Here is a 26,498-nt window from a genome sequence, read left to right on the forward strand (position 1 = left end):
GTACTATTTGCTAGTGGTCCACTGCTTTGCCTCAGAAACGATCCTGAAGGGCCCCCAGGAGCAGATCCGAAGGTCAGAGGCTTGAGACAGAGGTATTATGAGGTGCCTGTTAGTAAAGGGTTAGAACCTTGGTGGATAGAATGTTGAATCAACACCAAGAACCTAATTATGACCTTGGTGGAGGGGATTACTCCGTCCCAAATGTGACGGATATCCCGCCTGCCGTATTACAAGTTCCATTATATCCTATGGAACTTGTAATATGGTGGACGGGATATCCGTCACATTTGAGACAGAGTAATCCCCTTCGGATGGTGGACGGGATATCCGTCACATTTGAGACAGAGTAATCCCCTTCGCCAAGATCATAGTCAGGCCTCTGGTCTCCACCGAATTGACAAATGCTGTACTGCTTTCACATAACAATACAGAAGTGGTGTGGTACGGCACACAGAGAGAGAAAAGCAAATATTCCATAGTACTCAACAAAAGTCAGGCATGGTTGTCTTTTGCCCCAATTATTAAACCTCTTTATTTTTGACTTGGATAATTTCTGCTGAAGCATTATGTAGATTGCTCGGTGGTGACCGGTGTCCCTAGTCTTGCTTGTTATATGGTGATGACACTATTTCAGTGGCTAGTACTGAAGTTGCCCTTAATAAATCGCTGACAGGTTTTAAACTTCAAAAAGCTGTTGTTATTTAAAGAGCTTCAAGTTTGATAATGGGGAGCAGATACCATCCAAAGACATCTTTTCGTTTCAATAAAATAGCTTTGGGATTGATGGAACTTGGAGATGAAAATATTTAAGACATTTCTGTCTTTAAACCTACCATTATGTAGACAAGATAGTGGGCATAAAAGGAGGCAAACATTTACTAGAACACATTGGTCAATCTGTTGAAATATGATTGTGTTTTAGGTCTCCCATGGGTGGCACATGTAAAGGAAACATTAGTTAGCTATGGGCAATCCAAACTCTTCTTTTGCTTTGAAAAGGAAAAATACTGGTAGAAAGTGAGTTGTGATGTAATGAACCCTATATGTAAAAGCTCCCATGGTCTGGCTTATTAGTAATGTAGAATGTCCTCTGGCCAAAAGCCTTTTTGGATGACATCAACGAGAAGTAGAACCTTGTGTATCCATTTTGCCCAAGCACATTTGTCTCTCACAAGTTATTTCCATGGCTAGATGGGGTAATGCATATTTTCTTTACATGTCCTGCATGCAAATTACAGAAAAAATGTTTCAAACGTTTATTATAAATATTCAGATGTTTGAAAAACGGGGCTGCCCTACGGTTATGCATGTCTCCAGACAACCACTGTTGCTATGTATATAACATATGCGTGGGATAGATGAAATGTTTAATTGTGATTATTATTTGGAAATTGTAATTTTTTGTGTATTTTTAAGCAGATAAGCCTTCAAAATGTCATATGAGTTTGTCTGTGTTTTTGATAGATTAGGGTGTATTTTGTAGTGAGATGATATATTTATACTTGTTGTGTTTTAAGGATGTATTATATCTACATTAGACAGAGTATGCAGTGACTGGTGTGTCCAGCACAGGTCTGGACTTTGTGCTGCAATTCCACTATGTGCAGCACATGTACTAACTCAGTGAGGTAGCACATGGCCTATAGATAGTACAGCAGAGATTCATGAAGTGGCAGTTCACTGACTGCTTTGTGATTCTGTGTAGTTTGCCTTGCCTTGAAGGGGTCATGAAGCCCCCAGTGAGTCATGAAGCACCCAGTGAGTGAGTTGGTGCTGGAGCTCTTTGCATCCATACTTGGTAAAACAACCACTGTCACCTTCACAGCCCAAGATACAAGGTGCCACTGCTGAAACTGTGACGGAAAAGCTCCTGTTGGACTCTCAGTTTCTCTGCAGGGGTGGGCTTATGAGATGGGCTTAGGAGGTGGGCTAGGATCCTTATGAGGTGGACTAAGACCCTTATGAGGTGGGCTAGGATCCCTCACCCCATAGGGCAGGTTACTGTTTGCCCCTTATACTCTCTGTACACCTTCAAAGGTATACTGTGGGACCAACCTGGTGACACACAGATCATCACCCAAAGCATTGTACTTCAGTGCTCACATCTGTAATATGACACAACCTGATGGTCAAAGCCCTTCCTACATTTGAATGAGGCCATGTTGTCATGCAAATGATTTTTTTGTATTATAGAGAAGAGGGGCTGGATTCACAAAGGTAAAGTTAGATCAAATGTCTAACTTAGACCAAAAGTCTAACTTTACTACTTTTCGATATTCACAAAGGTGAGTTACTATGAGTAAAGTTAGACTTTTCATCTAAGTTTCATCTAAGTTAGACTTTTGGTCTAACTTTACCTTTGAGTATACCAAAAACTAGTAAAGTTAGACTTTTAATCTGAGTTAGACTTTTGGTCTAACTTTACCTTCGTGTATACCAAAAAGCAGTAAAGTTAGACTTTTAATCTAAGTTAGACTTTTGGTCTAACTCTACCTTTGTGAATGCCTGGAAAGTAGTAAAGTTAGACTTTTGGTCTAAGTATGGCTTTTAGTCTAAATTTATCTTCGTGAATCAGGCCCTGAGGGATCCATTCACAAAGGTAAAGTTAGACCAAAAGTCTAACTTTACTACTTTTCGGTATTCACAAAAGGTAAGTTACTACGAGTAAAGTTAGACTTTTGGCCTAAGTTAGACTTTTGGTCTAACTTTACCTTTGTGTATACCAAAAAGTAGTAAAGTTAGACTTTTAATCTGAGTTAGACTTTTGGTCTAACTTTACCTTCGTGTATACCAAAAAGTAGTAAAGTTAGACTTTTAGTCTAAGATAGACTTTTGGTCTAACTCTACCTTTGTGAATGCCTGGAAAGTAGTAAAGTTAGACTTTTGGTATAAGTATGGCTTTTAGTCTAAATTTATCTTCGTGAATCAGGCCCGAGGGATCCATTCACAAAGGTAAAGTTAGACCAAAAGTCTAACTTTACTACTTTTTGGTATTCACAAAAGGTAAGTTACTACGAGTAAAGTTAGACTTTTGGCCTAAGTTAGACTTTTGGTCTAACTTTACCTTTGTGAATCCAGCCCCTAAGTGTAAATTTCACTGGCACTCGCATACATTGCACTTACCAGCCCCTTTGTTAACACAGCACTTTTGATAGGGAGATGTGGATGGTGTAGGACTAGAGTGAGAAACGGCTAATAGCCTCAAATAGAGAGTAGGGAAGTGGGCCTCCGTGGTTAGTTTCTAAAAACATAAGTGCCAGGGCCCAACATATTTCCCAGGAGGCCACAGGACGCCACCAGGACTCACAACACCCATAGCTCTTGCTGGGTCTGGCAAACGATAGTTCCAGCACCAGCTACCAACCTTCAAATTGATATGGGTGATATCATGGTCTATTACCAGCTACCTTGAGCTGTATGATAATTTAGACACATAGGCCCTGATTACAACCATAGCGGATAGAATACTCTATCAGGATCCATTAGGATATAATGGAACTTGTAATATGGCGGACAGGATATCCATCACGTTTGTGACTGTATCACATCCGGCAAGGTTGTAATAAGGCCCATAGTTTTTATGTTTTTTAAGTATACGGAACTGTGAAAAACGTAACTGACCTTAAAAATTGCCAGTGTTTCTAAGTAAGCGCGGGTGCTGAGCACCAACAAACACTGGCACACATTTAGCACTTGTGTGCCCTGATCCACGGGATGCAGAGAGAGCGGCCCTGGATGGTCAGCGGTGTCTGTTAAAGTAAAGCACTCAATGAAACCAGCAGTGGATTAATGGGCAAATTGACCCATTGCAATGGGTACAACTGGTGTATGACTCAAAACACCGCCCAACACTAAAACAGATCATGCCGAGCAGATCCTACATAAAGTGTGAAGCGTGCAACCGAGTGCTCATCACTAGTACCGCGGTAAGTGGAAGAAATTTCTTTAGCTCCCCCTTCGCCTTTTCTTTCATTTCTTTCATCTTTACACACTTTCGCTTCACCCAATAATTCAATCAGTTTGTTTATGTAGCTCTTTAGTGTTTTATCACTTATCACATAAGCTGCATGCTGAAGGACAGGCTAGCTGGTAGCCGAGCTACCTTTAACATTTTACAGGAAAAGGATGCCTTTTGGCCTGCAGCTGTCTTGCCCCAAGCCTTGAAAAGCCACAGTAAATAGAGTCGTTGGGAGATTGGCCTTTATCTTGCAGCTGTCGAGAGAGCCAGAGACAGTATTCTTGCTCAGCTTTTACAGGCCGTAAATAACCTTCGAGGACACCAGTGACAAAGGAGAGAGCTCGAACTGCTCGCTGCTGTGAATTCCTCGGCGTTTATCCACTGAATGCCAGTCGGTGACATGACAGTATCTCCCCTCCTGAGGGTTGGCAAGGACAAGCCCCGCCTTACCCTAGCCCCCTCCCCATCCCCCCTTTCCCTTCCAAGCTGGTGTTGTCACCCTGCAGTTTAATGATGTGGAAAAGTAATAATGCCAGGTTCGGTGTCAGTGTTCCAGCCTTAATAAAAAAGCTGTTCTGCTCCGTCGCCGCCGCCCCTTGCCAGCTCCCAGTCTGATGCATTTCATCTAATTACACTCCTTATCTCCGAACTGCTCCTTAAATGACCCCTCGTTAGGGCTATTTAACACTGATGTGTCTTCCTGTGCCATTTAAACTTTGTTTTCCTTCCTTTTTTACTCCCAAAAATCTAATGAGTACACGAAGAGCGCAGCTGTATGATAGAGCGTTCATTAGAGCATCTCTTAATAGAAACCGCTGCTATTCCTTGATTGCACAATCAACAGATAATGAAATTGTCTTCCTAACAAGTGTTGCGGCATATTACACGCTCCCGGGAGTCTCCGGCGAGAAACAGTTGTATTATCCAGCCGGAGGTATTGATTCTTCACAGTATGAATCTCTCTGCCTTCCGAGCGGCCAAAAATATATTGTGATAGAGATTTAATACCCAGCAGCTGTGTTACCTCCACCGTGCACTCGCGGCCTTCTCTGTTACCTTGCTTTGTAGGTTATGCTATCTTATGTTATGTCATGTCATGTCACGTCATGTCATGTTACGTCATGTCATGTCATGTCACGTCACGTCTTGTTATGTTATGTCATGTCATCTTTTGTTATGTTATGTTGTGTCACGTCATGTCATGTTACATCATGTCATGTCACGTCATGTCATGTCACGTCACGTCTTGTTATGTTATGTCATGTCATGTCTTGTTATGTTATGTTATGTTATGCATGTCTTGTCATGTCATGTTATGTTAGACTAGGATATGATATGTGAAGCTGTGTCACCTTCACCATGCACCTACGGCCTTCCCTGTTATCTTGCTTTTTTATGTTATGTTATCTTATGTTAAGTTAAGTTATGTCATGTCTTGTTATGTTATGTTATGCATGTCTTGTCATGTTATTTTATGACTAGGCTATGCTATGTGAAGCTATGTCACCTTCACCATGCACCTGCAGCCTTCTCTGTTATCTTGCTTTGTATGTTATGTTATCCTATGTTATATCATATCATGTCACGTCATGTTTTGTTATGTTATGTTATGTTATGCATGTCTTGTTATTTTAGACTAGGCTATGCAAGGCAACAGCAAGGAGCTCTTCAGCATCATCAAGGAACTCACCAACCCCAAGTCCTGCTCTGCCGACCCCCCCCTCGCAAGCCCTCTGCGACTCCCTCGCCACCTTTTTTAACCGCAAGATCACAGACATCCATGGCAGCTTCGCACCGCCGACCTCCACCACCACCACTGCCAAGGCAGACCCCGACACACCCATCCACACCAACATCCTGAGTGCCTAGACCCCCACCAACAACAAGGAAACCACCAAGACCATTGATCACCATCCACTCCGGTTCACCCGCCGACCCCTGCCCTCACCACGTCTTCAATAAAGCTAGCCAAATCATCGTTCCCAGCTCCGGACCCCCATCATCAGCTCCTTCGAGACCGCCATCTTCCCGGAGAGCTGGAAACATGCTGAAGTCAACGCCCTGCTCAAAAAGCCCAAAGCCGACCCCGAAGACCACAAAACCTACCAGCCTATCTCCCTACTCTCCTTCCCTGCGAAGATCATCAAGAAGATAGTCAACAACCAATTATCTCACTTCTTGGAGGACAACAGCCTACTCGACATCTCCCAGTCCGGCTTCCGCAAGAACCACAGCACCGAGACCGCCCTTATCGCTTGCACCGACGACATCAGGAGTATGCTCGATCAAAGGTGAAACCATTGCCTTCATCCTCCTTGACCTCTCTGCAGCCTTTGACACCGTCTGTCACCACACCCTTTGCACATGCCTCCACAACGCCGGAATCCGCCACAGAGCACTGGATTGGCTCACATCCTTCCTCTCTGGCAGAACCCAAAGAGTCCGCCTCCCCCCATTCCTGTCAAAAGCCACCAAGACCATCTGCGGAGTCCCCCAGGGATCCTCACTCAGCCCTACCCTCTTCAATGTCTACATGGCACCGCTCGCCAACATCGTCCGATCCCACGGCCTTAGCATCGTCTCCTACGCGCATGACACTCAGCTCATCCTTTCTCTCATGAAGGACCCCGCAACCGCCAAGACCAACCTCCACACCGGACTTCACGCCATCGCCAACTGGATGGAGGCAAGCCCCCTCAAACTGAACTCGGAGAAGACCGAGATCATCATCTTTGGCTCCAGCAGATCAGCATGGGATGACTCCTGGTGGCCTGCCACTCTGGGATCTGCCCCAGCGCCCACCACCCACGCACGCAACCTCGGCTTCATACTGGACTCATCGCTCTCTATGACCCAGCAAGTCAACGCCATCACATCCTCATGCTTTAACACCCTTCGCATGCTTCGCAAGACCTTCAGATGTATCCCCGTTTAAACCAGAAGAACGGTCACCCACGCCCTCGTTAGCAGCAGACGGGATTACGGCAACGCTCTCTACTCTGGAACAACGGCCAAGCTCCAGAGGAAACTTCAGTGCATCCTCGACCTCCCTCACCATGAACACATCGTAGCGCACCTCAGAGTCCTCCACTGGCTCCCCGTCAACAAAAGGATCATCTCTAAACTCCTGATCCACGCTCACAAGGCTCTCCATGACGCCGGACCTGCCTACCTCAACGAGCGTCTCAACTTCCACATCCCGACACCCCAGCTCCGCTCTGCCAACCTCGCCCTGGCAACTGTCCCCGCATCCACCAGACCACAACCAGCGGCAGATCCTTCTCCCACCTTGCCGCCAAAACCTGGAACTCCCTCCCAGTCAGCCTACATCTGACCCAGGACCTCCTGACCTTCAGGAAGCACCTCAAGATCTTGCTCTTCGAGCGGTAGCACCCCCCCCCCAGGCGCCTTAAGGCCCTACCGGGTGAGTAGCACGCTTAACAAATTACTGATTGATTGATTAATTGATTGATTATGCTATGTCAAGCTGTGTCACCTTCACCATGCACTTACGGCCCTCCCTGTTCTCTTATGTTATGTCATGTCTTGTTATGTTATGTCATGTCTTGTTATGTTATGTTATGAATGTCATGTCATGTCTTCTCAAGTCACGTTGTTATGTTTTGTTGTGTTATGCCATGTCTTGTTATGTTATGGTATGAATGTCACGTCTTGTTATGTTATGTTATGTTAGACTAGGCTATACTGTGTAAAGTTATGTTGTATTCTGATGCTATGTTATGCTATGCTATTTTATGTTACATAACGTTAAGTCACATTATGTTATGTTATGTAAACGGATTTCGAAAGGCCATTAGAGGTGGAACAAATAGTAACCCAACGGCCTTTCCAGATGTTAGTACTGTCAAGTGGAAAGTTAGTGGCTGAACGCAGAGGCAGACCTGGGTGGTACACAGAAAGCATCTCCTGGATGAAAACTAGTTCCAAGCCGCGCGCTGCTTTACTGCAGATGTGTAGGCTCTTAGCCTTGTCATTCATTGTCCTGGTACTTTTGTTACAGTTTAGTGGCCCTACTGTTCAGTGACCAACACTTCATTTGCTGTAGCCTCTCATTATACTGATTCACTACACCCTTATTAGAAATGATGTATTAACGAAGAGGCTGGTAAGTGCAACGTATGCTAGTGCCAGTGAATTACCTCCAAACCTTGTACACTCCTCCTCTACAACACAAAAATATAATTTGCATGACAAGGTGGCCTCATTCAAATGTATGAAAGCCTTTGACCATCAGATTACATCCACAATGGTAATAAAAAGGGCATGTTTTCCAGTGGCTGGGGGTCTGAAATGACAACACAGACAAGAGGAGTAAAGGTCTAGGCACCATGACATCACAACAGGATACAAATATTTGGTTTCATGGGTCTGACATCACAGCAGTTGAAAACATCTGTCAGCTTCTTCTTCAAAAACCATTACCATAGGTTGTGTAAAGCATGCCCCTACAGATGATGTGGTTGACCACCGAAAGCTTCAGGTTCAATAAAAAACTATGAGCACTTTTTTCTTTCACTAATTGCAGGTGGGAATCCACAAGGGAGGTTTGCCCTGGGCCTGGTGCAGAATGAATGGAAAGTGTATGTGAAGAGGCCTCTGGATCGCGAAGATCAAGACCTATATTTTCTGAACATTACTGCTACTGATGGGCTATTTGTGACGCAGACAATAGTGGAGGTCACTGTCAATGATGTTAATGACAACAGCCCTATTTGTGATCAGGTAATTATATTCAGATATTGAGATTGTGGAGTGTTGACTAAGAAAACTATCCAGCTTTATATTTTTGATGTTTAATTACCCCATGCAATTTACATGATTAATAGATATTAATGAGCTTGCTTGCAATTTCTGAAATATTCAGTAGCTTTCTCAACTATAGGAGATGTAACTTGTGCACACACTATGCACTGACATATACTGTTGTGAGGCAATATGTATCTTTTCAGTATGAGCAAAGTTAATCACACCTGTAGCAGCTTAAAAAACATGTTTTTGCAATTTATAGTTGAAAGTCCTGATCGCTCCTTGAAGAAAATCCTGCACACAGGAGCACCTTGGTTTTATGGCTGTGTTCTTGGGCCTCATCCTTGGACACCCAATGACAGCAGCAGTTTTGGGACATATCCGTTCTATAGTTAATATTCATGGTAAAGGATAGTGTGCAAATATTGGTATTGGATACTTTTGTAGCCTCCTTACCTAGGTTTGAATATCTTTCCTGTTCCATTTTAGCCGTATAATTTACTCCTGATTGGTGTCGAGACCTGTCATTCCTAGCCTATGACAATAAAATGAAGGTTTAGATTAGCATATCTGGCCAACTGTAACAGTGTACAGCCACGCAGGAGTCAAACTTGCTTAGGGCCTGGGGCTTTCTACAGTTCAATTGGGCCAAGACTAAAACATTGTTCATGTAGGAAAGCTTTCATTAAAATCAGAATGACTTGACTTAGTCCCATGTATCTTTCCTTGGTGTCCCATTGGGGGGTTGAGTCTTGTCATAGCGTAAACTCAGCATAGACAACATTCCAGTCTGCACATGCTTCATAAGATTAATTCCATTGTGTAGGAAAATGACTCCCTGTTGCAGTTACCCCCCACCTTTTGCCTGGTATTGATGCTGACTTGACTTGAGAGTGTGCTGGGATCCTGCTAACCAGGCCCCAGCACCAGTGTTTTTTCACGAACAATGTACCATTGTTTCCACATTTGGCACACCCCTGGCACACAGAAAAGTCCCTTGTAAAAGGTACCAGTGGTACCAAGGGCCCTGTGACCAGGGAAGGTCCCTAAGGGCTGCAGCATGGGTTGTGCTACCCTAACGGACCCCTCACATAACACACGCACCCTGCCATTGCAGATTGTGTGTGTTGGTGGGGAGAAAAAGAAAAAGTCAACATGGCATCCCCCTCCAGGATGCCATGCCCACACAATACTGCCTGTAGCATAGGTAACTCACCCCTCTAGCAGACCTTGAAGCCCTAAGGCAGGGTGCACTATACCACAGGTGAGGGCATAGCTGCATGAGCAATATGCCCCTACAGTGTCTAAGTCTATTCTTGGACATTGTAAGTACAGTGTGGCCATATTAGGTATATGGTCTGGGAGTTTGTCAAAACAAACTCCACAGTTCCATAATGGCTACACTGAACACTGGGAAGTTTGTATCAACCTTCTGTGAATAATAAACCCACATTGATGCCAGTGCTGGATTTATTAAAATATGCACACAGAGGGCATGTAAGAGATGCCCACTGTATTTTACCCAATCCTTCAGTGCAGGACTGACTGGTCTGTGCAACCATGCCACTGAGATGAGTTTCTGACCTCATGGGGTGAGAGCCTTTGTGCTCTCTGATGCCAGAAACAAAACCTGCACTGGGTGGAGGTGATTCACACCTCCCACCTGCAGGAACTGTAGCACCTAGCAGTGAGCCTCAAAGGCTCAGGCTTCATGTTACAATGCCCCAGGGTACTCCAGCTAGTGGAGTTGCCCGCCCCAGGACACAGTCCCCACTTTTGGCGGCAAGTCCAGAGGAGATAATGAGAGAAACAAGGAGGAGTCGCCCACCAGTCAGGACAGCCCCTAAGGTGTCCTGAGCTGAGGTGACCCCTTCCTTAGGAAATCCTCCATCTTGTTTTGGAGGATTTCCCTCAATAGGATTAGGGATGTGCCCCCCTCCCCACAGGGAGGAGGCACAAAGAGGGTGTAGCCACCCTCCAGGACACTAGCCATTAGCTACTGCACCCCAGACCTAAACACACCCCTACAGTTAGTATTTAGGGCTGGCCCTGAACCCAGAAAATCAGATTACTGCAACCTGAAGAAAGAAGAAGGACTGCTGACCTGAAAGCCCCGCAGAGATGACGGAGACAACAACTGACTTGGCCCCAAGCCCTACTGGCCTGTCTCCAGACTCAAAGAACCTGCACAGTGACACATCCAGCGGGACCAGCGACCTCTGGGGAGTCAGAGGACAGACCTTCATCTAAAGGACCAAGAACCTCCCGAAGACAGTGGCTCTGTCTGGAAACAACTACAAAACAGCAACAAGAAACCAACTTTAAAGTGACTCTCACTTCCCACCAGAAGCGTGAGCCTTCACACTCTGCACCCGACGCCCCCGGCTCGAGTTCAGGACAACCAGCACTGCAGAGACGACTCCCAGGCGACTCCAACAACATGGACACCCTGAGTCGACCTCCCAGCCCCCGCACAGCGACACCTGCAGAGAGGATCCAGAGGCTCCCCCTGACTGCCTGGTAACAAAGGAACCCGACACCTGGGCCAAGCACTGCACCCGCAGCCCCCAGGACCGAGAAGAACCACCTGAGTGGCCAGCAGGCGGCCCTCATCCTAACCCAGTCGGTGGCTGGCCCGAGAAGCCCCCCTGTGTGCCCTACGTGCATCGTCAGAGTGAGCCCGGGTCCCTCCATTGTTTTCAACGACAAACCCAACACCTACTTTGCACACTGCACCCGGCCGCCACTGTGCCGCTGAGGGTGTGTTTTGTGTGCTTGTGTGTCCACCCCCCAGTACTCTACAAACCCCCCCTCCCGGTCTGCTCCCTGAGGACGCAGGTATTTTTAGCAGACTGGAACCGGAGCACCCCTGTTCTCTATAGGCGCCTATGTGTTTTGGGCCCTCCTTTGACCTCTGCACCTGATCGGCCCTGTGTTGCTGGTGCTGTGGCTGTGGCTGTGGGGTGGCCTTGAACCCCCAACGGTGGGCTGCCTATGCCCAGGAGACTGACTGTGTAAGTGCTTTACTTGCCTGAGAAACTAATGTTTACTTACCTCTCCCAGGAACTGCTATTTGCCATTTTAACCAATACTATGTGTACTACTGTTTTAACTCAAAGTTTAATACTTACCTGTGTGAAGTACCTTACAATTTATGTACTTCCTTAAAATTTGAATCTTGTGGTTCTAAAAATAAATTAAGAAAATATATTTTCTATATAAAAACCTATTGGCCTGGAGTTAAGTCTTTGAGTGTGTGTTCCTCATTTATTTCCAGTGTGTGTGCAACAAATGCTTAACACTACCCTCTGATACGCCTACTGCTCGACCACACTACCACAAAATAGAGCATTAGAATTATCTAATTTTGCCACTATCACACTATCTCTCACTTTGAGATAGTATATACAAAGCCATCTTCCTACACATTGTGAGTTGGTTCAATTTCAGATTATCTACAATGGTTTATTGTTTTTATATTGTTAGGTCTTTTAGAGTAAAAGCACAGAAGGGTCTGGTTGCAGACTACAAACAGACTAGACAGAAAAAGAATCCACTGTACAGTAAAACATGGCAACCACCTTTTCAAACATTTTATGTATTTTTCATTCACGGTCCGCTTAGTTCGAAAGGAGTGGAGCGGGTGCGGCGTGCAGGGGAGCACCTAAAATGTAATTAAAAAAACCACTTACCTTTTCGGCACGGTCCCGTGCCACACTCCTCTTCCCTACTGGCTGCAAGCAGGCACAGGCTCCCAGCCTGCCCGCGGCCAGTCCTGACGCTGCTCAAAGCAGCGTCAAGATTGGCTGGGAGCTCCCTGGCTCTGCGCCTCCAGGCAGACTGGGAGCCTGTGCAGGCTCTCTCCAGGCCGGCAACTGTGTTGTCGGGCTGGAGAGAGCCTATCGCGCATGTTTATTTGGCCGGCCCGAGTGAGCCGGCCAAACATACATGCATAGTGAGGGGTAGTGGTGAGCACTCCTCCTCACAGCTCCTCACCCCAGATTCCCCACCCCTTTCACAACGAGGGGATTATAAATTATGTTTATTATCCCCTCGTGGTGAAAGTTTTGCAGCTTTTGCTGCTGGCGGGGGGGGGGGGAGTGACGCTCCTCTGCCCTAACGGAGGAGCCGCACCCGGTATTTTTAGGTTTTCGATCATTTTGTGCAATTTGTTTGCTAACAGCACATACATTTCCCACTCTGCACTGTTAGTCAGCCATCTGTGATGACAGATTAACAAGGCTGGGGCAGTGTAGAGAAAGGAGTAAAAAAAAAAGGAATTTCTCTGCAAACCAGGCCATCGACATTGTAGAGGTACGTAAAGACAATACAAACTATTGCCTAAGGTTCAGCCAACTTAGACAAAGAACTCATTGTGAAGAACTAGGCAACATATTATATTTTTAAGACTACTGACCCCTTGATCTGAAGGTTTGAATTTTGAAATTGTTTACGCATGAGGTTAAACAGATGGAGCATAACCTGGCTGTGAAAGCTTCATACAAGGCTTGTAAAGAAGCATCACACTTGTGAGCCAATGGCCTTGGGCCCAGAGATGCCAGTAGATATCTTCTCTTTTTTTCAACTGTTTACTGGATGCACAGAAGGTGTGGCCATAAGACAAGACCTGTTGTTGAGATTCCTAGACGAAACATAAGAAAGCTAGTATCCACAGAAAATACAGATTTAAAAACATTTAAGCTTCATACAGCAAAATAATTTTAGAGAGAAAGCTAGTATTGAGCTGGAGATTAAGAGGCATATTTAAAAAAGCATGTATGAGTATGGAAACAGTACTACAGGAGTGCTCTTTTACATATTCTTATGAGTTTGTAAATCAGCTCTGAAAAGTCCAAATCGCTATTAGTAAATGTGGTAAGAAGTTACAAACAATTCAAATTGTACAAGATGTATATATATATATATGAATATTTACTGGATATTACCATTCTATTCTCATTTTTGATGTTCCTTGAAATTCCCAAAGGCATGTGTTATGTTGCTATGATGTATGTTATGTTAAGTTATGTTACGTGTTGTTACGTAATGTTATGTTATGCTGTGTTATCTACTCTACATAAAACAGTAATACAGGAGAACTACGTAATGTACTTCAGAGCGATGTTTGTGAATAGGCAACTAAGTGAATGTTATCATACTGAAGTTGTCGGGTAAATGGTCATGTTCGATGTGCGTGGTGGATTATATTTGTCAGAAATATCTGTTTAGCACTGTACCCAAATATTTCTGATTTCTGTGACAGGAAATTCTCACCCACCTGCTGTTTACATATCTAAATTAATCTATGCATTATACAGAAATATGGGTAAATTCAGAACGACTATTATAAAGTACAATCAGTGAATAAAACCAAAACCAGAAAACAAAACAAGAAACCCATGCAACTTTCGTTGCAGTGTGGCAAAGGCAACTCGAAATCTGAGAAAACTAAAAGGGCTATTCGACAATGCCTTGGACTTTTCAGCCTTAAAACAGTTTTATCTCAGTGTTATATCAAAAAAGGGACCCCCGCCCTCTAGGGAAAAAGCCAACCCCACTAAATAATTAATCATAGAACAAAATGACACAATCAGCAGCTTTCAAGTCACTAAGCCAATGCCACTAAACATGCCAGTCATCCAACTATTCTACCTAACTAAATAGTCAATCTTGCAAATACTCTCGGGTGCAGACTTCACAAACTTCTTTTCAGCTTTTGAGGCAAACACCTACAAGAGAATCTGATTTCTGTCATTCCGAAATTCCTGACTGCAACTGTGCTCACATAGTAACATCCTTTCTCACCCAAGGCATCTTCCTGGAGACATGTCACCCAGAAGTCACATAAAAATTGTGAGCAACAAGAGATTAAAAATAAAACCCAAGCAAGCCTTCACTTGCGCTAGTGCAGAATATTGAAAAAATCCCTCTGTGCATCAAGCTTTCCACATTTCCTGTGAAAATCAGAAGGAGACGAAAACAAATCTCTTCAATAGTATCTAGTCAATGATCCAAGAGGAACCTTCCTTCAACCACTGCTCTTAGGCAAACACCGACAAGACACCTCCATTGCATTCCTTAATTATATTAAATCCATTGCTTCAATTACAAGTAATGTGGAATTCCATGTGGAGATTCCATGATGCTGGAATTTCCAATGCCACACTCTACATGGCCTTCCCGCAATTATATGTTAGCCACCAGAGAAAGGGAAGTAGCTGTGCAAACTAATGTTTTCCATTCAGCATTCTTCACAAAATGCCACCTTCTTTGAGCAGTTGGTAAATGTCTGGAAGGGCTTCTGTGTGCGGTGATGGGGAGTATTAGGGAGGTAAAGAGGGTGGGAGGGAAACAGGGAAGATGGCACTTGGTGGTGGTAGTATTGCATACTCCCACGTTCCATGGTTGAGGGTCACGGTGGGGCTGAGACATGGGTCAGGACTGCAATGCAACCCTTTCCCAAAACAATTTTGCTGGCCATTCGTACAAGAACCAGGAAATCTATATGCAGGACCCCCCGATTATGTAGAGTAGAATTTCACATAAGTATTCGATTCTGCAGAACTTCTAATTGGGACCCTAATGTACATAATCTATAAGCAACACTCAGCACCCTCCACCCGTGCTACAGTTCTCTATAGCTCCGAGCTAAATTTGCGCCATGTAAACACCAAGACCAACATACACATACACGGACATTTAATTTTCACTTCAGATGGTACCTCTTGTCATCTCCCAAGAGTAATAAAATACTAAAAGTATAGGGTTTTCAAATTTACCATTGTAAGAGAGTCAGTGGGTTGAATGCCCTACAAACCAAGTGTTCAAATCTTAGCAGATCTGATTCAGCCTTTCACCCATTTGAGGTTCATTAAATAGCTTAAATAACTTGTTTAATATAAAGCGCCAAACCACATTTTTGCCATTTCTAAGCACTATGGCTCAGTACCTACAGATGACTACATGTTTCAGCTTAGAGCGTTCGAACAACTAAAGGTGTCCTGCCACATGGTAAATTAGTAATTGAATTTGTAGTGAATGCTAACAATTTCTGAAAGAGCGAGAGTTTAGAGAGAAAAAGAGAGAGAGAGAGAGAGAGATAGGTAGAGAGACAGAGTGTGTTTGTGTGTCTATGTATGGGCGCGCACGCACACGCGCATGCCACATAATGCATCAAACTTATAGACTCTTAACTGGAGATGTAGAATGCATCATGTTTATGCGTGTGCTGCCGCTGACCTCATTAACTCAGAAGTTATGGCGCAGGTCCAGAAGTGTAAATGAAAAGGTCATCTGCAATATGCAGTGATAAATAAGTCATTATTAATGCATGGCTGAGTGGTCATAGGATGCGACGTATAATAGTGTTCATGTCCTTTCTCTGCGAAGGGCGGCCTTTATGAGTACCATACTAAACAGCTGCTTGCTTTCTAAACACGATTCTTCCATTTCAGTTTCCAATAACCTCTATTAAATTGTATATAATTGTATAATAAAAGTACATTATAATAAGGTGCATGTCACCACACAATACTAAGTCAATTTCACTTCATAAAATTTGCATTTTTAGGACACGTTGTTGAATACACATTTCATGCCTGTCCTGTCAGAGCTGGACTTAGCATAGGGGAGGTGAGAATTGTCACGAAGTAGGTCACTTTTGCTGCTATAGAGGAATAATTTGCTTTTGGATAAACACGAACACCAGTGCCATTGGTCTGACTCTCTTGCTATGCTTTCATGGTGCACACAAAGCTTGCATTATCAAATCTGAGAGTCGTATACACTATGAATCTGCTTCAGGCCTAAAACAGAGAGTACCTCAGCTGTACTAATGGCTTCCTCAAAGTCTTTGCTAGGCCTGGGTGAAAGTTAAATTATCCCAGCATAATTTGTGTAATTTCAGAAATTTCATGTCACGTGTGTTATGGGAATTCCATGTGATGCTTGTTGAAATTACGCCATCACGCCACTCCACATGATTATGCACTATTGGTAAAAATTTACAGCAAATGTGCATTTTGCAGTAAAAAAGAAAAGAACATGAGTGACTTGTTTGGTGTGAATTTGTACTATATTTTTAGTGTGAAATGCACCCCTACCCCAAAAATTGACACAAGGATATATTTTGCACAAAAAAGCACTAAATGACAAATTTACATTTTGCACAATTTCACATAATTGTGCAAGACTAAATTCTTCAAAATTCACGCGGCCTTTGTCTACCAAGCAGACACAGAAGAAGTTCAGCGCTAGCAAATGCTTCAGAACTGACTGCAAAGCTTCACTGAGTGGGAAGAAGTGCATTTAGAGTGTGGCCACTTAAATGATTCGAATACAGGGTCATCAGGTCAAACAAATAGGACACCAGTCTTTGTAGGACTAAGGAAAGCTAGTTTCTCCGAATATAGTTGGGTTGGGTTTCACACATGTAATAGTTAAGGTGGTATCCATCAAGGATGTTTGTGAGGGATGCAATGGATGTAAAAGAGAATCATTAATCGGGTGGAATCTTGGGTCTAGCCACTGGAGACTGTGGAATTAGCAGAGAAGGAGGATGCTGCTTTAACATATTAGGGAAGTGGTTCCCAACCTGTGGTCTGGGGACCCCTGGGGGTCCGCGAAGCCTTCTCAGGGGGTCCGCGACTTCTTACAAAATTAAAAAATATTAACAAATATTGAAAAATTAGGTCTCCTGCCTCCAGTAATGACTCAGTGGGGGTCCCCGGATTCCAATGATGATTCAGTGGGGGTCCCTGAGTTCCATTAATGATAAAGTGGGGGTCCACTGAAGTCAAAAGGTTGGGAACCACTGTATTAGGATATCAATGAGAAATCCGGAGTCTCTACAACAATGCCGACCTCAAACGTCTTAAAAAAAGTGAAGGAGAAAATATTTGTCATTAATGGCCTAGAATTGCACTCATAGATTGAGAAGAATTAGAGCATGGTCTGCCCATGCCTCCATTATATGCTTGAGTCTGGATTCAATCACTTGAAGAAGGTGGAACCAGGGGATAGTATTATTTCTGCTAGTAGGACTGTGAAGGTACTCCAATTTCTAGTCCCTGTGTGTGAACACAGAGAAGACCAGCATCTCAGACACTGTGGGTCTGATTCACAAAGGTAAACTTACACTTTTGTGTGGTATTCACAAACTACAAGTTAATAGTATGTTTACGATTGCAGAGATTATGCAGTTCAGTGGATGTCTGTACACAAAAAGATAGGCCTGCCCTATGATTTTATGCTTGAGAGTTCTCCGCTCCGGCTGTAGAGTATCTGCAGTCATAAACTTACTATTAACTTGTAGTTTGTGAATACCCAGTGCTTTAAATGGGCCGGTACTCTCCGGTACTGAGTACCGGCACTTTTTTATTTTGAGAGGGAGAGTACCGGCTTATCTCAAGAAAAACGTAATACTTTTAATTGGAGAGTACCAGCACTTCTCGGAAACAAGCAGGTACTCTATTACAGAGTACCTGCACTTCTATTTTTCCATTTAAGGCACTGTGAATACCAGAAAAAATGTTTACACTTGCACAAAAGTTTAAGTTTACCTTTGTGAATCAGTCCTGGGATTCTCTTTTTTAGTAGCGAAGGATGGTTGAATTGTTTGATGAAGGGGCTCTGTGATGGTATAGGCTAGAGTGGACTGTCCCAACATGATTTGCTGGCATTGAAAATGTCTACTGGTGAGAGAGAGAGCCATGGAAGAGGATTTTGGTGAGTTCAGATTATTGAATGCTGTAGGCTCTAAGCCCATCCTTGAAGTCCTTATATTTGACTGGAGAGTAATTAAATAGGACTTGTGTAAAACCACACTAGCACAGATATTTAACTCTGACTCCATAAAGTGACAACTTTGGTTTGTAGTCTTTCAAATTATGAATTATAGCCTTCAAAGGGTTCTTCAGCACAACACTAAATCCCAGATAATTCAGATAGTAAATAAGAAAATGAACTATGGCACTTCGTCTTTAAAACTTACTTTCATTACATCGCCAATCTGAAGTGAAGTATGTATCATTTAATATCAGTTCTAACTGTACACACGAAGTACCATATACTTATTAACATTTCCTTGAAGTATGCATATTTAATGGAATCATACTGGATATTATTTCATGTTTTTTTATCAAGCCATGCCCCTGATTAAATCGTGAGGGAATGGAATTGTCAGAGGAAATAGCCCCTCTATTGCACCCCCTGTTTGGTTTTGGACATTGTATTGTATTGTTTTGCACTGTACGGTAGTGCCACTTGCATGGCGCCTTCTACCACTGACAAGACTCTGAAGTGCTTTGGTAACAGGTTACATATCAGTCTTTGAGACAATTAGACATTGTAACCATGCCTATTGGGTTAGATATGTGAAATAACCTCTGTGACACCTTTTACATATTGTGAAATGAAAAAATAACCACAGTGTTGAGGGGTAACCGTGTGCCCTATGGGAGCTATGACAAGCTTATCCGAAAAACAAACTACTTTTTATGCTAAACATATTAAAATCCTATACGTCTGCATCTTATATGAACAGACGATATCATGTCCCAGAATGCACGGAGTTGTGGTCCAATGGGAAAGAGTCTGAGTCATAAAGAAAGTCAAAGTATTACAGACGTTCTTGGAATTGCAAAACAACTCTTGGAAAACTTGGAGTAAGGCTCATTACAACGTGTCTGGAAAAGGCGGATGTTAATTTTGTAACCCTGGATCTCTGGGGACACAATTCATGAGATTCTATTACGAGCCCTAAGAATATCCTAAGTAATGAGGAATTAATGGGGGAATTGGCAGTATGGGGTTTTAATCCTCCAGTAGGTACTTCCTCCCCCAAAGCTTTCATTAAAGGTTTTGTCTGTTTGTAGCAGTTGACACTTCGTGGAAAACATGAGAATTATTCATTAACTCAACAAAGCTTACATTTCATGATGGGACTGGTAACATGGCTGCCTGACATATTCGGATTTATGGGCCTCTTAAATTAGGGCCACTGTGCTCTCCTGCTCCAATTATATGTTCCCACTCCTCACGTCATATTATGGTTTCTGCAGTCTGGCCTTACCACAAATTACCTGACACCACAATGATTAATGTGCAGTCATGTTTGAGAGGCTCCTGCTGCAATGCAAATGTTTTCTTGAAAACACTCAATGGATCCTGTAAATCCCTACAATAAAAAGTAATTCGAAAGTACTTCATAATTAATTGCATTATAGCTCTAAATTAGGAACGTGACTGTTCACCAGGGCTACCAGAGATGCATTGCAATATGTATTGTAATGGTTTACGTCATTTTTTATTTTACAACAGGTTGTGTACAGAGCATCATTCCCAGAAGACATTCATGCCAATAAAGTCCTCTTTAAAATTGGTGCCAGAGATGCAGACATTGGCAATAATGCTGAAATTAGGTACTCCTTACACGGGCGAGGAGCTGATAATTTCGCCCTGGATCCCGAAACTGGTAAGGTGATATCAGATATGCGTTGCTAGGGTTCATAGTTGAAGTAGAACAAATTAATAAATTAAAAAAACTTTGATATCTGAAAAGTGGTGGGGCTGTATTTGTCCTCAGCATGCACCTCCACTAAATTGTGAGCACAATTGCAAATACTCCATTAAAGCACATGTCAGGAGTTAAACCACAACCAGTGCTCAATGTGCTGGACACACTTCATCCTTTGGGACCACCTTCTGCTATGTACCTGGTGTCATAAACGTGAAACCACAGCTTTTCCAATCGAGCTTCCCGGTTCAAGCCAGCTACACAGTGCTCTTTATGTATTTGAAATCAATCATTTCAATTGGTTAATTATGCCACAGGTGCTGGGCAGTTCATCCCACTGGTACATCAACTGTTTTCAATACATCGAAAATCTGAAACACTGATTTCTTACTTATTTAGGTTAATTTTTCACACACTCGAGATCACAAATGAGTCTGTTGACAAAAATGCAATTATGTTTTTATAAAATGAGCAAAATGTGATACACTTAGGGCAAGAAGGAGTGCATGGCCTATTTAGATAAAATACAACGAGCTTCATTGGAAGAGGAAGAACAGGTCAGATGTATTCCTAGCAGTCCTATGGTGAGTAACAATTGATATATATATATATATATATATATATATATATATATATATATATATCTATCTCACAAGAAAGTCTCGGAATGCAGGAACTCTGCACAGCGGTCCTGGATGGGCTCCGAGAAGCCCTAATAAAGCTTCCAACACTCCTTAAAATAACAGGAGACCCAGGACACCTCCAAAGTGCAATTTAATTTATTTCAGCACGAACATCCAATGCGTTTCGGCAGCAGCCTTACTCATGGATATATATATTAAATGAGAATAAGTGAATAAGTGACATAAATCGCCTCTTGTCACTGGCTAGTTTACAAAAAGATATGAACTTAATCTAATAGGAGTTAGTGAGTAAGTGAGTGAGCAAATGTGCACATTCATAAACTGTCCCATTGAACAAAATTATCTTTACGCTTGAATAGAGAGGTGCATCTTATTGGTTCCCCATCTATGAAGCAGTCATGCAGATATGGTAAAAGTATTTAATTTTTTCCAATGAGAATTTCTGCATAAGAATTGTTTTTTGTCTACTGTTTGCATTTTGGGCATATTTAAATATTACCCTTGCCACAAGACAAATTGTATGCATTCGAGAGAGGGGTTGACCGCTCTGGTGATCTATATACAAAACAACACATAGGGACAGAATAAAATAAAAATGCATACATACTAATGTGTGACTTTTCTAGTTTTTTCATTCTTTCACAGGGAAACAGGGCAAAGGAGGCAGTGCTATCTGGCAAAGCTGTTGGATAATATTTGTTTGCTTACACAGCAACATGTCTTGGTAATCTTACTGGTTCATTTTCAGAGATTCTTCTTAACAGGCCAGCCTGTGTGGTATAATCAAAAGTGTACACCTTCGTTTTGCTCCCCTGGGACAGTTTGGTGTTACAGAAGTGGGGCACATTGTGTCCCCTTCTACAATGCAGATAGCTCCCCCGCACATGTAGCACTGGTGCAACCTCAAACGCAAGTCCCTTCATTTACATTGCAGTGTGACCACATGCAGATGAGGAAACATTTTGTCTCTGCATATGTGCATATTATAGATGTGGGCACTGAGGCAAAGGAGTTGTCAGAGATGCGCTGACTGTGTGCCACGACGATGTGACTGTGATCCACTTGAGGACGTCCTTTGAGGGGGTCCCTTACAGGGGATTAGGAAAGATCACTGTCCCCCTTTGAAGTGCTGGCTGGTTGCCACCTGCAAAGTGAAGAGTAGACTAGTGGCTTTAGATAGCCGGTCCACCTTTTTACTAATGCCCTGGCCTCTGGGCAGGAGCAGATCACAGCTCCTGAGGGGGCAAAGCATTCATTGTGATAGGTTGCACTGACTTGGTCTGTGCTTACACACATTAAGTTTTTTAAAGACTTTATTTATCATTCTCTAGAACAAGCACGACAGACATCAAACTATTAAGTACTTAGGCAGTGAAGTAGTGTCAATATAAGTACACCAAAACATTGACAGTCGTAATAGCCAAGGTAAAGTTCAGAAGCGGCAGGGCGTGGCATCTGCTATAGTCTCTTGGCAGAGGGTCATAAGTCTCACCCATTCACTCCATGAGTGTAGCATGGGCACCCAGTAAATTGCCAAATGTATGCGTGGACTTGCCTGCATGCCCACCCCCAATGCACACAATCTCCCCTCAGTACCCACCATCTCACACATTCTCTTTGCCCTCTCCACACATTTCCAAGGCTTTCATTTATGGGAAGGGCCCTACTTTTCCATGTCTGTGTTTCTATCACTTCTCCGAACCATCTGTACAGGTAAAGCTCTGCTGACAATTAAAGATGGCCATTTAACTAGAATTTAAAATTGATGTATTTAGTCGTGAACTTTCTCGTCATTTATTTAAATATTGGCCTCTTCAGGACTTCATAGGTTTGAATTATGACTCATCATCGAAGTCTGTGCAGTATCATTAGGGAGGTTCATATTTCTGCATATATTCCTTCTCATAATTAAGACACAGATGCTAATGAAAACCATACAAATATGAAAAAAACATTGTGCTACTAACATAACTGATAGTAGTGATCATGCTTTTTCCAATTATTTATTTTTAGGTGAGCTCAAAACATTGGCCCTTTTGGACAGAGAAAAAATCCCAACATACAATTTAGTTGCCAAGGCAACAGATGGAGGTGGAAGATTCTGTCAATCAGAAATTCATTTGACATTAGAAGATGTTAATGATAACCCTCCAGTGTTTTCTTCAGATCACTACAATGCATGCGTCTATGAGAACACAGCTGCTAAAGCTTTGCTGACAAGGGTGCAGGCAACAGATCCCGATGTTGGTAAGTCACAGATATTGAATAAATGTGCCTTTCGTCCATGTTAAACATCACGGTCCTTCATTCTTGTAATGGCTTATGTTTCTCAATTATTCAGTTCTGCGTAAACTCTATGTAAGGTGTAGCAAGTGTAAAGGGAATCATTCAACTCTCATTCAGGTTCCCAGCTTCACAGAGCTAAATCAGCTATCACAGCTTCTTCCAAGAAGATTACCAGAATCCGCAAATGGGTGTATTTCCTATTACATTATTAGAAGTGGCATGGATACATTATTAGAAGTGGCATGGATATCATGACTGATAGCTACAGTGAGGGCTCCTAAATTTTCTCAGTTCTTAATCTGTTCTTGACACACCAAGTCTGCATATTTTACAGCTTGCCACCTCATTTCTCAGTAACTTTGTACCCTCTGTGGCCAAACCTGGATATTTTTAATGCATGTACTGCTTTAGTATGAGTGAAGGAAACAGTTTTTACAAAAGTACCAAAACAGCTGTATCATGAGGAACTTCACTGGAGGCTTACAAGGGTGGGGGCCTAGTATTGGATTTTAGTACATGCCATTATTAAAGTAGCTGGAAAAATTGCTGTCCATCTACTCCAACTCCAATGTCCAACTCAACTAACAGATATGAAAATATCCCAGGTTTTTACTCTAAGGGAATGTTTGTACTGGTGCTTCACTGACAGCAGTGAAGCGGCTGGGGCTTCAGTGAAGGGGGCAATCCTTTCCTGTGGTGTGATACTCACAAGTTGTGGGTTTGCACTGGGTGATTGTGGAGAAAATCCCATTGCTTTACTGATCCTGCTCCACAGTGATGTGGTGGTCTGGACTGTAGTCGCCAATGAAGGGATGAAAGGGCAATCATTTTTAGAATGGAAAGGAGGGTAGCCTTGCCCCAACCGAGAGGTTCTGCCCCAGCTGTCATTCCACTGGTCCAACTTCCAGCTAATAACAGTGCCTTCCATGGGCCTTGGGGAAGCAGAGGCCGCCACCATAGGTACACCCAGGGGGAAGCACAGTGGAGGGAAATTAGGTTCATAAGCCACAATGACCTTCAGGTGACCCCCTTTGTCTATGTACCGAGGGTTGCAAGTGAAGCAGGTTATGGCTCATGGCTGCGTGCTTTTCTTGAGTGATAGAACATTTGAAACGAGTACTGTGAAATCAAGCACCACTTACATGACAAACCTTTCCACGTGAATGTAATGGCTGTTTCTTACTTGTATTTTAAGAATTCATTTGTGCACTATGCACCACACAATGTTACAATAAGTAATGATTGCATACTTTGTACTAAAAGAGCTCATTGCTACATGAGGCAACATAGCCAAAAAAGAACTAGGTTGCCCAGGAGAATAAAGAACAAGTAGATAATATTTTTAACAAATCTAGAAAACAAGGAAAGAAGGCTGAAGACAGAATGCACCCTTGCTTATCGCTAAGTTAATAGTTACATAATGTATTTGTGTGTTTACTAGTCATCTGTCTAACTTTCTTCCATTACTGTAACATATATCTTTCACCTCACATTTCATAACGACATGATCTGCATCTATGCATGGTAACATTCAAGAAGCTTTCTAGACCAGTGATCAGCCCCCCCGGAGGGCACTAATTGTTGGCAAAAAAAAATCCACTTCACCATAGAAAAAAACTCCAAAAGCAAGATATTCCTTCATTATCATCTTTGACGTGACATGTTATCACAATAAATTAAATAAAAAAACGGAATTATTATTACTGATGTGTACATTATTATAAGTATTAAAATACAAAACGTATTTCGAAAATTATTTTGGAAGTAAGTTAATATGTATGTATACGTGTGTTTTATGATCAGAGTTTTTTTTGTTTTAAATGAAAACAATACTTTGTGCATTGTTTACACTTTATTCTTTTCCTTTCCTCTATACTGTTGAAACCTTATTAGTAGCTTCGCACACTCTGCAGATAGTTATGAAGTACAAAATATTAAACTATACAAAATATACGTCCCTAAACTACTAAATATGATAGTAGAAACAGATTACAGCAGTGGTTCCCAACCTGTGGGCCGGGGACCCCTGGGGGTCCGCGAAGCCTCCCCCGGGGGACCTCGACTGCTTAGAAAATTTAATAATATTAGGTTCCACCTATCAGTAATGACTCAGTGGGGGTCCCCGGATTCCAATAATGATTCAGTGGGGGTTCCCGGGCTCCAGTATTGATAAAATGGGGGTCCACAGAATTCAAAAGGTTGGGAACCACTGGATTACAGTATTTTAACAGCTATTTTTACGTTGTTCAATTCTATGCAGCAGATCACTAAAACGTATTGCATGGTGATTATTTTCTTGATCAGGCATCCATTTTAAAATAGTGTATCCACACGACAATTACGCGGGAGTTCTTGTGTGAATTAGAAAGTTTACTAAAAAAGTTTCATACATAGAGAACATTGCCCTCACAGCACTCCTTTTTAGGGTTGAGCCTGCTTTGCATGCGCTCACGCATGCATATCGCAGCGAGAAGCTTTAGTTATTAGAAAAGGGCTCGGAGCCCTGTCGACGTCACGTCAGTGTGTTTCATTGGTTCGTGGGCTTGCCTAGCAAAATCTGCTTGCTTTCATTAGTGGAAGGCATGCACACGTCATGCCTTTTCCGGTGGTTAGCCCTCCTCGAGCGCAGCGACCAAGTACAGAAAACATGCGAGGCTCGCTGTTTTCTGTCGGATCGTGGACAACTTTTTCTCTATTTTCCTAGCGCGATTTCGCTTGGCAGAAGTCGAGCGCTTTACACAGTTAATTTCACTTTTTCGGGATACGTACATAAAAGCACTTTTGCCGATAGATGAAAAGTCGGGTTAGGAGTTTACAACGCGATCAGCTCTAACATGAGCCGTTGCATTGAAAATGCTTGTTTAATTATGGGCCTGATTCACAAATTTAAAGTTACATTTTTTGGGTAAGGTTACTACTTTTTGCAATTCATAAAGCAAGTAGCATCTGCACTCGTGGCGGAGGCTCTGCACATAAAAGATGGCCAGTCCTAAAGATACTACTCGTTTGATTGCTTTGTGAATTGCAATCAAATGTAAACTTACACAAAAGTGTAAGTTTGCCTTTGTGAATCAGGCCCAGTGTATTGAATTACAGCTGGGTACCAGTGAATAACGGAGATGTTCTGAGGGGTTCTGAGTGATATCCAACAGAGAACATAAGCAAAAACAGTGATCTGTGCAAGGAATGAAACCTTAGTTTGGAGTTGAAATGTGACCATTCAAGATGCCTTTATTTTGTAACTCATGTGGGGGAATGATCTTAGTGGAAGTGCTGCAACAACCATCTTATCACTCATTTTATCTACACATTAGGCTAGGAGACTGAA

The 26,498-nt window shown here is 42.8% G+C and overlaps 1 protein-coding gene across 4 annotated transcripts in view; it reads left to right on the top strand.

Moving 5' to 3' along the window:
• Nucleotides 1-26,498, top strand: part of FAT3 (FAT atypical cadherin 3) — a 651,131-nt gene that overhangs the window by 477,865 nt on the left and 146,768 nt on the right. For all 4 annotated transcript variants that reach the window (XM_069204015.1, XM_069204017.1, XM_069204016.1 and 1 more), the window contains 3 exons: nucleotides 8,505-8,701; nucleotides 20,045-20,198; nucleotides 22,898-23,131. In XM_069204015.1, coding sequence (XP_069060116.1) covers nucleotides 8,505-8,701; nucleotides 20,045-20,198; nucleotides 22,898-23,131 — 585 coding nt within the window. The remainder of the gene's footprint in view (nucleotides 1-8,504; nucleotides 8,702-20,044; nucleotides 20,199-22,897; nucleotides 23,132-26,498) is intronic.

The sequence above is a fragment of the Pleurodeles waltl genome, chromosome 8, assembly GCF_031143425.1.
Source record: "Pleurodeles waltl isolate 20211129_DDA chromosome 8, aPleWal1.hap1.20221129, whole genome shotgun sequence".
In the NCBI taxonomy this organism is placed as follows: domain Eukaryota; kingdom Metazoa; phylum Chordata; class Amphibia; order Caudata; family Salamandridae; genus Pleurodeles; species Pleurodeles waltl.